General features: G+C 44.5%; 1 protein-coding gene across 1 annotated transcript; it reads left to right on the top strand.

Annotated features, from left to right (window-relative positions):
• Positions 1–8,428: 8,428 nt before the first annotated feature.
• Ppp1r3c (protein phosphatase 1, regulatory subunit 3C) lies at positions 8,429–13,422 on the top strand. Its single transcript, NM_001012072.1, is given in 2 exon segments — positions 8,429–8,530; positions 10,780–13,422. Coding segments are annotated over 2 exon segments (954 nt in total). The 5' UTR covers positions 8,429–8,516; the 3' UTR covers positions 11,720–13,422.
• The last annotated feature ends 215 nt before the right edge of the window (positions 13,423–13,637 follow it).

Genomic DNA, 13,637 nt, shown 5'->3' with positions numbered 1-13,637 from the left:
CTGGTCTTCAACAACAATAAGAGAAGAACGCCCACATATACATGGAAGTTGAACAGTGCTCTACTCAATGATAACCTGGTCAAGGAAGAAATAAAGAAAGAAATTAAAGACTTCTTAGAATTTAATGAAAATGAAGGTACAACATACCAAAACTTATGGGACACAATGAAAGCTGTGCTAAGAGGAAAACTCATAGCTCTGAGTGCCTGCAGAAAGACACAGGAGAGAGCATATGTCTGCAGCTTGACAGCACACCTAAAAGTTCTAGAACAAAAAGAAGCAAACACACCCAGGAGGAGTGGAAGAGAGGAAATAATCAAACTCAGAGCTGAAATCAACCAAGTAGAAACAAAAAGGACCATACAAACAATCAACAGAACCAAAAGCTGGTTCTTTGAGAAGATCAACAAGATAGAAAAACCCTTAGCCAGACTAACCACAGGACACAGCAGGTGTGTCCAAATATACAAAATCAGAAATGAAAAAGGGAGACATACCAACAGAATCAGAGGAAATTCAAGAAATCATCAGATCCTACTACGAAAGCCTATATTCAACAAAACTTGAAAATTTGGAGGAAATGGACAATTTCCTAGACAGATACCAGGTACCAAAGTTAAATCAGGAACAGATAAACCATTTAAACAACCCCATAACTCCTAAAGAATAGAAGAAATCATTAAAAGTCTCCCAACCAAACAGAGCCCAATTCCAGATGGGTTCAGTGCAGAATTCTATCAGACCTTCATAGAAGACCTCATACCAATACTATCCAAACTATTCCACAAAATTGAAACAGATGGAGCGCTACTGAATTCCTTCTATGAAGCCACAATTATTCTTATACCTAAACCACACAAAGACCCAACAAAGAAAGAGAACCTCAGACCAATTTCCCTTATGAATATCGATGCAAAAATACTCAATAAAATTCTGGCAAACCGAATCCAAGAGCACTTCAACACAATCATTCATCATGATCAAGTAGGCTTTATCCCAGGCATGCAGGGATGGTTTAATATATGGAAAACCATCAACGTAATCCACTATATAAACAAACTGAAAGATAAAAACCACATGATCATTTCATTAGATGCCGAGAAAGCATGTGACAAAATTCAACACCCCTTCATGATAAAAGTCCTGGAAAGAATAGGAATTCAAGGCCCATACCTAAACATAGTAAAAGCCATATAGAGCAAACCAGTAGCTAATATTAAACTAAATGGAGAGATACTTGAAGCAATCCCACTAAAATCAGGGACTAGACAAGGCTGCCCACTCCCTACTTATTCAACTCTAAGTCCTAGCCAGAGCAATCGGGCAACAAAAGGAGATCAAAGGGATACAAATTGGAAAGGAAGAAGTCAAAATATCACCATTTGCAGATGATATGATAGTATATTTAAGTGATCCCAAAAGTTCCACCAGAGAACTACTAAAGCTGATAAACAACTTCAGCAAAGTGGCTGGGTATAAAATTAACTCAAATAAATCAGTTGCCTTCCTCTATACAAAAGAGAAACAAGCCGAGAAAGAAATTAGGGAAACGACACCCTTCATAATAGACCCAAATAATATAAAGTACCTCGGTGTGACTTTAACCAAGCAAGTAAAAGATCTGTACAATAAGAACTTCAAGACACTGAGGAAAGAAATTGAAGAAGACCTCAGAAGATGGAAAGATCTCCCATGCTCATGGATTGGCAGGATTAATATAGTAAAAATGGCCATTTTACCAAAAGCAATCTACAGATTCAATGCAATCCCCATCAAAATACCAATCCAATTCTTCAAAGAGTTAGCCAGAACAATTTGCAAATTCATCTGGAATAACAAAAAACCCAGGATAGCTAAAGCTATCCTCAACAATAAAAGGACTTCAGGGGGAATCACTATCCCTGAACTCAAGCAGTATTACAGAGCAATAGTGATAAAAACTGCATGGTATTGGTACAGAGACAGACAGATAGACCAATGGAATAGAATTGAAGACCCAGAAATGAACCCACACACCTATGGTCACTTGATTTTTGACAAAGGAGCCAAAACCATCCAATGGAAAAAAGATAGCATTTTCAGCAAATGGTGCTGGTTCAACTGGAGGGCAACATGTAGAAGAATGCAGATCGATCCATGCTTATCACCCTGTACAAAGCTTAAGTCCAAGTGGATCAAGGACCTCCACATCAAACCAGACACACTCAAACTAATAGAAGAAAAAGCGGGGAAGAATCTTGAATACATGGGCACTGGAGAAAATTTCCTCAACAAAACACCAATGGCTTATGCTCTAAGATCAAGAATGGACAAATGGGATCTCATAAAACTGCAAAGCTTCTGTAAGGCAAAGGACACTGTGGTTAGGACAAAACGGCAACCAACAGATTGGGAAAAGATCTTTACCAAAATATCCAAAATATACAAAGAACTCAAGAAGTTAGACCGCAGGGAGACAAATAACCCTATTAAAAATGGGGTTCAGAGCTAAACAAAGAATTCACAGCTAAGGAATGCCAAATGGCTGAGAAACACCTAAAGAAAAGTTCAACATCTTTAGTCATAAGGGAAATGCAAATCAAAACAACCCTGAGATTTCACCTCACACCAGTGAGAATGGCTAAGATCAAAAACTCAGGTGACAGCAGATGCTGGCGAGGATGTGGAGAAAGAGGAACACTCCTCCATTGTTGGTGGGATTGCAGACTGGTACAACCATTCTGGAAATTAGTCAGAAAATTGGACATTGAACTACCTGAGGACCCAGCTATACCTCTCTTGGGCATATACCCAAAAGATGCCCCAACATATAACACAGACACGTGCTCCACTATGTTCATAGCAGCCTTATTTATAATAACTAGAAGCTGGAAAGAACCCAGATGCCCTTCAACAGAGGAATGGATACAGAAAATGTGGTACATCTACACAATGGAATACTACTCAGCTATCAAAACAATGACTTTATGAAATTCATAGGCAAATGGAGGGAACTGGAAAATATCATCCTGAGTGAGATAACCCAGTGACAGGAAAACACACCTGGTATGCACTCATTGATAAGTGGCTATTAGCCCAAATGCTCGAATTACCCTAGATGCACAGAACACATGAAACTCAAGAAGGATGACCAAAATGCGAATGCTTCACTCCTTCTTTAAAAGGGGAATAAGAATAGCCTTGGCAGGGAATAGGGAGGCAAAATTTAGAACAGAGGGTGAAGGAACACCCATTCAGAGCCTGCCCCACATGTGGCCCATACTTATACAGCCACCAAACTAGATATGATGGATGAAGCAAAGAAGTGCAGGCCGACAGGAACCGGATGTAGATCTCTCCTGAGAGACACAGCAAGAATATGGCAAATACATAGGCGAATGCCAGCAGCAAACCACTGAACTGAGAACGGGACCCCTGTTGAAGGAATCAGAGAAAGGACTGAAAGAGCTTGAAGGGGCTCGAGAACCCATATGAACAACAATGCCAATCAACCAGAGCTTCCAGGGACTAAGCCACTACCCAAAGACTATACATGGACTGACCCTGGACTCCAACCGCATATGTAGCAATGAATAGCCTAGTAAGAGCACCAGTTGAAGGGGAAGCCCTTGGTCCTGCCAAGACTGAACCCCCAGTGAACGTGATTGTTGGAGGGAGGGTGGTAATGGGAGGAGGATATGGAGGGGAACACCCATATAGAAGGGGAGGGGAGGGGCTAGGTGGATGTTGGCCTGGAAACTGGGAAAGGTTATAACAACTGAAATGTAAATAAGAAATACAGAAGTTAATAAAGATGGAGAAAAAAGAAGACTTTCTATTGACACGTCTTATTCATACATGTTTTTATGCCATCAAACCATTTTGGCTCCTCTCCCCCTAGAAAAAATGCCTTATTGTACACATCCTTTAAATCCACTTTCCAAGGCTCATCAGCTGCCCATTTATTGAACAATCCATTCCCCCCTCTCCTTATACAAGTTTCCTCTCGGAGCATATAGGAAATTCTGATATGTAAGTCTGTTCATTTATGAATTCTTTCCTCTCATTGCTAATTCTGTGTTTGGGTCCCAATATTCATTTTGTAAAACTCGATAGCACAATGTAAATTGATAGAGGTAAAACACCTTTTGATTCCTTTTCAGAATAGTATTTTGAATATTTCAGAAAATCACTCTGCTGTTTCCCCGTGAATCCAGTTACATTTTCACTAATTTCTGTTCTTTTCCCTGAAGAACCCTTTCCCCCTTTCATCTCCTAGGTGGTCACACTAAAGCCTTTGAAGGGTTGGCAAGATGGCTCAGTGGGTAAAAGCCCTTGTTGCCGGGCCTGAGGACCTGAGTTTAATCTTTGGAACCCATGTAGCAGAAAGAGAGAACCAACTCCTGCAAGTGTCCTCTGACCTCTACTCAGGTGTCAAGGTGTACACACACACACACACACACACACACACACACACACACACACACATATACACACAGAGTCACAGAGTCTCACACATTCATACATACATGCACACATACAGTCACACAAACATGCACACAGTCACACACACACAGATTCACACACAGAGTCACACACACACACACACACAGAGTCACACACACGCACATAGAGAGAAAAAAGAGAAGAAAATGAGTTGGTAACTGGGGGACCTAAGGGTGAATTTCCCACAAAGGGAGTTCAGCCTTCTGGTGATATATTGAGCAAATGCTTGTAAATCACACAGCGAGGTAGCCCCCCAAGTGTGGTGGTACTTTTTGAGCCTAAAATAAAAGAACTGTCTAGAATAATCTCAAGGTTAAAGGCTCTGGCTTATGACTCCTGGTAACCCCAAGCATCATGTTGGACACACTGCACCAATTAAAGAGCCCTGGTTGAGAGATTTATTATGGGAAGATGGGCAAGACAAAGCAACGTTTGAATGCTGCCAAACTGCACTTGGAGAGAGCCCACAAATAATAAAATTCTTCATAGCTTTTGGTTTACTCCATCTTCATTGACGCAATACCCAACTGAAAAACACTGACTCCTTTCCAGTTCCTCTAATCCTGTAACGAGGGGTAGTGAAAACCAGCTAGGAGCCTGAAGGAGAGGCCCAGACCATTAAGCTCACAGGTTACCTTAACTTCTCTTAGAAAAGAGTACTGTTTTTCCCTAAAAAATTCTCTTGGGGTTGGGGATTTAGCTCAGTGGTAGAGCGCTTGCCTAGGAAGCGTAAGGGCCTGGGTTCGGTCCCCAGCTCCGGGGAAAAAAAGAATCAAAAAAAAAATTCTCTTGAAGTTAGTACAGAAAGCTGCTTTGGCAGCGTTAATCAACACCAGGGGGCAGGAGAGAAAGCAGAGTCAATACAGCTTCTCAAGGACAGTGGTGGTGGTGGTGGTGGTGGTGGTGGTGGTGGTGGTGGTGGTGGTGGTGGTGCTAGTGCTGGTGGTGGTGCTGGTGGTGGTGCTGGTGCTGATGCTGGTGGTGCTAGTGCTGGTGGTGGTGCTGGTGGTGGTGTGGTGTGTGGTGGGGCAGCCTAAGAACATTTAAAAACCTTCCAAACTGGTTTTTGGCACCCAGCATTGAAGTTCTCTGGATTACTTGAATCTGAGAGTTTAAAAAACCTTTTCAAATTTATTTGCTAACTACAGAAGCCTTCTGTGTTCATTGTGGAAAAAAAAAACCCAACCCAAAACTCAAAACCCAAACCAAAACAACAACAACAACAACAATTCCAAAAGTCACAAAGAGAAGCAAAACAAAAACATTTTACCTCGTGTACTGTCACCACCCCCAGATAAGCGCTAACATTTCGGTGGAGGATATTCTAGATCCTGTTCCCGCACACCTTTCCCTCCTAAGTAGAATCATAAGGCATTCTTTTACAGCGTGCAGTTCCCTAGCCCTAGCTGGTAATACGCACTCTTTACCTCAACATAGACGGTTTGCGTAAAGAAAAAGCCTGCCCAAGATTCTAGTTTTGGCCTTGAGCTAACCAGCCCTTGGCAACCAGGTCAGCTTCTTCAGGGTTTAGATTTCTTAACAGTGAAATGGAAAGCGTTTGACACCAACAATACACAAGGCTCCTCTGTCTTTATCCTTGTAACCAACCGTTAACTAAAGGAAGGCAGAATGGGGCAGATGACAGTTATCAATCTCTCAGCATGCAGGTTCTGATCCCAGAAAGCCACACCTCTCCTTGGAAGGTCCTGATCAGGTTTATTGATCTCTTAATGGTTTTCCTTTATCTACGATGGTATTTATGATAGGTAGTACCATGGAGGATGCTGTAAGCATTAAACGGATGACAAGTGCACATATTTGGGACATATGAAGACTCAAGTGAAGTGAGCCAGGGCCATGACTGCTAGTTTGCTCTGGTATTAACGCTGCTGAGGTGAGAGAAGAAACAAGCACAGAAGGATCAAGCGTTCAGTTGAGCTGTAACACAGGTCAAGCACACTGGATGCTGCTGATACACAAGAGTTTATTCCTCAAAACAAATGTACCGTCTCCACATTGCACAATGGGAAAGTGAGACTAGAACTTGACTGCGTTCAGGTGAGGATCGAACCCCAAACATTGGCCTTTCATGTGGTCTTGGCTCTCATGAGAGGGGCATTAGTCCTGCCATTAGTCATGTAGATGACTAAATCAGAGAGATGGTCCAGTGGTTAAGGGCACTTGTTACTCATGCAGAGAACCAGGGTTTGGTTCCCATCACCCATAGGGTGGCTTACATCTAATTCCAATGACAGAGGACCCAATGCCCACCTCTGACCTCTGAGGGTACTACACGTATCTGGTATGTATACATACACAGGGGCAAAAACACTCATCCGTATAAAATAAAAATCTTTAAGAAGTCTAATTGTCAAGTATTTTTCTCTGTGATGTTCAGCATGTATTTCCTTTTAAAATATATTTATTTTATTTTTACTTGTGTGTGTCTTTGTGTTTGTGTGTACATGTGTGCAGGCCCTGGGGAAGCAGAGGAGGAGGGCAGTAGAACCCCTGAAACTGGAGTTGTGTATGAGCCACCCGGGCTGGGTGCCAGGAACTGTCCTCTGAGCCGCAGAAAGCAGCAAGGCATTCCTAACGTCTGAGCCGCCGCGTCTCCACCCCATTGCATGGACTGCTTTTTCTTTACTGCAACAGTTCTAGTGTTTGACAGTTAAATGGCAGAGGAAATTTTTGCACGTTTTGATTGGCTTCTGGGTAACCAAGCAGAGCTAGGCCATGGGCTTGTAAAAATAATCTGTACACATAACGCATATATTAACAATTAGAAAAAAAGAGAGGCCATGAATTTGAAAGAGAACCAGGAACATACATAGGAATGTTTAGAGGAAGAAAAGGGAAGGGGGAAATGATGTAATTATATTAAAATCTCAAAACAAAAACAGAGCAAAAGAAGAAGACATTTGCGTTTGACTAATTTTATAGCCCCCTCCACCCCCACCCCCAGGGTTTCTCAGTGTAATCCCTGGAACTCACTCTGTAGACCAGGCTGGCTTTGAACTCACAGAGATCTGCCAGACTCTGCCTCCGGAATGCTGGGTGTGCTCCATCACAGCCGGTCGGACTTCATAGTTTTTAATGGTACAACAGATATGGTCCCTTCAAGCTCCAAAAGAAAAGAAGGAAATCTCAGAGAAAGCGTGAGATGAACTGTGACTTTGAACTCTGCCTAGGGAAGTCAGAACTCTGTCTAGGGATCTGGGCTATCTGCTGTGTCTGGTGACAAAGAGCAAGGACAGTAACTTCGTGTTGGCCTATAGTTCTCTCTTCCAAGGAGAAAGCTGAATAGATCAGCATAGTGTCGGTTTGCTTATTTAGATGCAGAGTCTTGCTAAGCTGTACAGGCTGGCTCTCTGCCTCTGTCTTCAGAGGGAAGAGAACACTGGGCCACTTCGTTTCACCGGCTCATGTGTTTTCTTAACATTTGGGTGGTTCTGAGGCTTTATTTGTGTAGGAAGAAGAGCCAGCCAACTTTTTTTTTTTTTTTTTTGCTTGGGCCAAGGGTGCTTGGATACACAACGCAAGGAGCACCACAAGCATTTCAAAATTCACAGACAAGGGGTGGAGCCACAACTTTCTGAGCTCAGATTCAACTCTGCACAGACCCACGCGTTTCCATAGAAGACCCCGCCAGGCTCGCATAAGCTGCAGAAGGCCAGCTGCGAGCCGTGAGCTACGTGCTGCACGCCAGGTTCCAGGAACACGCCTGGGTCCCGCTGGCCCAGGGCTCCCGGACACTGCGGCCGCCTTCCAGCACGCTCTGGTCACATCCAGCCCCGCGGTGATCACGTTCCAGGGACAGGGGCTCGTGCCCCAGCTGCGCAGCGGTTGGCCGGGGTATCGGGCCTCTGATTGGTCCGAGGGACCAGCTCACGTGATCGGGCTCTGATAAGCTGCCTCCCCGCTTGCCTGCGGTCAGTCGGCGGGCTTGACCGCGGCGCTGCATCCGCTAAGTGCGTGGTGCGAAGCTGCGCTGGGTGCGGTTGTCGCGGTCGCCACTGCCTCTCGGTCCAATGAGCTGCACCAGGTACGTGCAACTCCGCGCCCTATTGGAGGGGAACCCGAAGCTGCGGGGACTTTGGGGGCTTCTGTGGTTTTGCCTTCTCTGCAGATGGGAGACTCCCAGGTTGATGGCTGAGTTTAATTGTCCCGGAGGCCTTGAAGGGATGGACTTAGAGTTGTATTTCTTAGTGCCTGTTTTGGGAAATCTACATCTCAAAGCAGAAACTGCCTTAGTGAGTCAGCTTTAGCTGCGATTCCCTTTGCTGAAGTGACTGTTGCCTTTGAGCTCAAAGATCCAAGCACTTGGGGGGCAGCTTAGTTTGCACCCATGTATTGCGGTGGGGTAGTTTAGTCTGCAGCAAAAGTTCCAGGAGGATTTGCATTTCTTTTCCCATTTTCCTTATCCTGGCTTGCCATAGAATATTCAGTCTTAGAGTTTGAGAAAACTATTATTTTTAACTCTTGGCTGGGACTAAGAATTCCAGGGAACTAGCCCAATACTAAAACTCTCTATAAATGCAGAAGTGAAAAAGAAAAACGACAGCCCAACCAATAAAAACGAACAACAGCTCCATCAACCAGGTAACCAAGACCATCTCATGAAATTTCGTTGCTTCTCCAGTCTTGACTTAGTCCAAGAATTCTCTCTCCCCAAATCCTGCCTGTTAACGTTGTGAGACAGATACATCTTGAGTTTTTGTTGCTGGAAGTTTGTGATCCTCTCAGAAAAACCCTAGGGCTATTAAAATGAGTCTGTGTACATTCTTTACTGGGCTTTTGTGATGGTGACCATTTATAGGGTGCTCTGCTTAGTGGTGGTATGAAGAGAATTCTTCCAGCCAGACTCTATATGTGATCAAAGTATGTTATAGTCATATATGAACTGTCAAAGAATAAACAATTAATAGTCAGGCTGCAAAAATGGCACCTACTGTATTTCATGTTCTTTGACTTATAAGGCGGAAATCGGAGAGGAAAATCTTAATTCCGTAAGTGTGGAAATAGAGTGTGGTTCAAGGGAAAGAAAGGCCAGGAAAAGTCTTGGTGGATGATTCTTGGTTGGATGGGCACTGTTGTAACTGCCTTTCTGCTTGTAAATACCAGTTACCCAACAATAGGAAACACCATAGCAGCCCAAACCGGTAGGTACTGTAATTCCACCAGGCCAAGGTAATGGACATCTTAGTCTTCTCCCTGTAGGATTTCAGTATTTATAAATTCATATATCTACAGTGTATTTTAAAACAGTTCAATGTCAGGTTATCAGTTCTTAAAACTACACTTTATTTTGTATCTATAATGTATACTGCAGGCTGTAAGACAGAGCTATAGTAAAGTGGTTATTATTGGACAGCATGAATAAGTCTATTAACCCAGCAGCCAGATATTTTATCTACAGTTGCACTTGGCACGGGCATCTTTCTATATGAAATGTAGACCGTTTAAAGCTTTACCTTTAGTCTGTGAGGTACTGGCTGGTGTCACGTTGGTCATTTGTGAAAAATGTGGATTACTGCGGTAAAATGCAAATGTCATTCTTTCTTTTAACAAGTGTCACCTCCTGTCACTCTAAGGACAATATGACCTTTAAAAAAATTGCTTCATTTTTATCTCTTCCCAAGGGGATTGCTTCCCCTGAGAAGTAAAACCCGTTCAAGAGCCAAAATAAGAATTAGCAGCCGGAGGGAGTGAGCGGCTCTGTCTGGGACTGTGATTATGGAAGAAGCTGTCTGGCCAATAGACTCTTTTGGGGGAAGCTTTAAGAATGTCTTTACCTGGCTGGTTTGATGCCAGGAAGCTTCACTGTAGGGTTCTAATTTTCAGGTTCCTAGGACTCTGAATTTTTTTTTCTAAAGGAAAGAAACTCCTTAGGTCTTGTTGACCTGACAGGTTCAAGAACCACTGGCCCAGAACAGAGTACATAATCCCAAGAGCTGTGTCACACACGATCAGATCGAGCCCTCTTGTTTCTCAGATGGGGAAACCGAACCCTCTCCGAGTGTCTCAGGCAGTTTACGCATGGGTCCAGGAGCCTGCCAAGCCCAGAGCTAGACTGCAGATCTAATCACCCTGAGTGTTCTCTTCTCCTTTTCTTCATTTGATAGCACCTCCCGGCACCGGAATAACGTGTGTGTGTGTGTGTGTGTGTGTGTGTGTGTGTGTGTGTGTGTGTGTGTGTGTGTGCGCGTGCGCGCGCGCGCGCGTGCGCATTCGGGGCCAGGGGGGAGACTGCTGCAGACCACGGTGATCACCACTCCTCTTTTTCCATTCCAGGATGATCCACGTGCTGGATCCACGACCTTTGACAAGTTCAGTCATGCCCGTGGACATGGCCATGAGGATTTGCTTGGCACATTCACCACCCCTGAAGAGTTTCCTGGGTCCTTACAATGGTCTTCAGCGAAGACATTTTGTGAATAAACCGAAGCCCTTGAAACCGTGTCTCAGCGTCAAGCAGGAAGCCAAATCACAGAAGGAATGGAAGAGCCCACACAGCCAAGCCAAGAAGCGGGTCGTGTTTGCTGACTCCAAGGGGCTCTCCCTCACTGCCATCCACGTCTTCTCAGACCTTCCAGAAGAACCCGTGTGGGACCTGCAGTTTGACCTCTTGGACCTTAACGACATCTCCTCCAGCTTAAAACTTCACGAGGAGAAAAATCTGGTTTTCGATTTCCCCCAGCCTTCAAGCGACTACTTAAGTTTCCGGGACCGCTTCCAGAAGAACTTTGTCTGCCTGGAGAACTGCTCTTTGCAAGATCGGACAGTGACCGGGACGGTCAAAGTAAAGAACGTGAGCTTCGAGAAGAAGGTTCAGGTCCGCATCACCTTTGACACCTGGAAAACCTACACCGACGTGGACTGTGTATACTTGAAGAACGTTTACGGCAGCTCAGACAGTGACACCTTCTCCTTTGCCATCGACTTGCCCCGCGTCATTCCAACTGAGGAGAAAATTGAGTTCTGCATTTCCTACCATGCTAACGGGAGGGTCTTCTGGGACAACAACGAGGCTCAGAACTATAGAATTGTCCATGTACAGTGGAAACCCGACGGAGTGCAGACTCAGGTGGCACCCAAAGACTGTGCATTCCAACAGGTGCCCCCTAAGACTGAGTTAGAACCCACGGTCTTTGGCAGTCCGAGGCTTGCTAGCGGCCTCTTCCCAGAGTGGCAGAGCTGGGGGAGAGTGGAGAACTTGGCCTCCTATCGATGAGTTAGGCAATCTATAGACCGGCTTTGTCTGATCAGAATCCTCATGCAATTCTAGGTCTGTATTGCTCAATATTAGGAAGTCGTATTACTTTCTATCAGTAGATTTAGGTACGAGCTGTTGGGACCTGGCTATGGAAGCTATTGTCACTTGAGAATTTAGTGTTGGGGTCTATGAGGGTGACACCCCCAGCTTTGTTCTGAAGGATCAAGGACAGTCTGGGAACTGGTTTTCTACAGTCGACACCTTTTTCTTTGGGGGGGGTGCATTTTTCCACTTCCCTCTCAGTTCACTAGCTCTCACTTTGAACAAAGAAAGGTTGGAAGATGGTGATGGAACGCTGTAGTAAGGGTGTGAGGAACGTGAAATGCTTATGCTAAGGCTCTGAGACTCAAGTCAGAGGAGGAGCAATGGTTAAATGGGTATTAAACCATTGGTGGGAAAACATAATGTTATCTTGTGTTTCGGAATGGGTTCTGCTGGCTTCTCCTGAGGAAATAGCTCAAAGATGGGAAAGGAACCCATTCTATGCATTTTTGTTTTGCATAGAAAAATAAAAGGGTGTTGGATGGTACTGCGGGAAGATGAACTGTAGTTTGGAAGAATCAAGATCTTGAGGGCTAGAGAAGTAGCTCAGTTGGTCGTGTGCTTGCCTAGCATGCATGAAGACCTGGGTTCCAGGCCCGCTGGGGGTGGCAGCGGCACATGCCTTCAATCCCAGTATGTTATAGCAAAGGCAGAGGCAGGAGGATTAGAAATCCACAGTCATCCTTGGCACACAGAAAGTTGGAGGCTAGCTTGGGCTCGTTGGAATCCCTGTCGCAGGAAACGATATCAAAAGATCTTAAGTGAATCCTTCTGGTTTAAACAGGGTCTACCAGAAACCATGTTATGGAGAGTGTTGAAACAAATCCGACTTTGCACTCTTAATCGGATAAGTGACTTTGTGATGAAGCATCATTCTTCACAGAATGCTGTGTGCTACAAAATGCTGCCCAACATCGGGCATGCTGTCACTAACGGCTAGCAGCGTGTAGGGACTCCACCTCATGTCGAAGAGAGCTCTTTCAGTGCCTCAATTAAACCGGAACACTGTACCTGTTTAAACGGGTTACCTGAACGACCATCTAATAACTCATGATTTTTTGGGGCCTTATTTGAAGGTCCATTCGCTGGCGTTCTCCCGAAATCATCAGGAGTGCTGTCAGTGTACACAAATCACATCCTTCATATTGAAGGTGACTCAACTTTCTGCCACACTTTTTCGATGTGATGTTTGAAGTGGGGACTGACACCAGAGTCCCAGTGCGAGAATCCAGGACCTTGCACATGAGAGTATCAGTCTATCTCATGCCTACTTTTTTTTTTGTCTTGCTGTTTTAATTTCTAGTCAAAATGATTTTTGAAAATGCAGATATGAATTCTTTTGAATGTGAACTGTTTTTGTGCGTGCATAAGTACACTTTGGGGGATCTTGAGAGGTGCCCTGGGATGAATGCCGTTTACAGTGTGCATGTCCTTTGAGGTGTGTTGGAAAAGTGCAGCGAATTTTAACGTATGTGATCCGCCATGCTGTGAAAACACTATTGGGATACCTCCCCTGTGACGGTATTGGAGGTTTGGCTAGTATCCGTAAGTTCTCTGCTGTAAATACCTACATTGTCCATATGAGCCTCTCACTTTAAGAATAAATGTGCTTGGTAGAAGACCTGAGAATGTTTTCTTTTCCCAAACCGTAACTGGTCAAATCAGAAACATAGCAACTAAAGTTCTCCTGTTTTGCCTGGCAGCCAGCAAGCAGGCTGGTTTGGACCAGGAAGTGGATGAACCTGCACACAGTCACTTGCCTCAGACTCACTGGTGACCTCAGGTCCTGACTGCTGGGGCTTGGGTCCAGGGGCAGTAAGCTGAGCTCGTGTAA

This window comes from Rattus norvegicus, chromosome 1, assembly GCF_021556685.1.
Source record: "Rattus norvegicus strain SHRSP/BbbUtx chromosome 1, alternate assembly SHRSP_T2T, whole genome shotgun sequence".
In the NCBI taxonomy this organism is placed as follows: Eukaryota; Metazoa; Chordata; class Mammalia; order Rodentia; family Muridae; genus Rattus; species Rattus norvegicus.
This window is presented reverse-complemented; position numbering and strand designations above follow the sequence as displayed.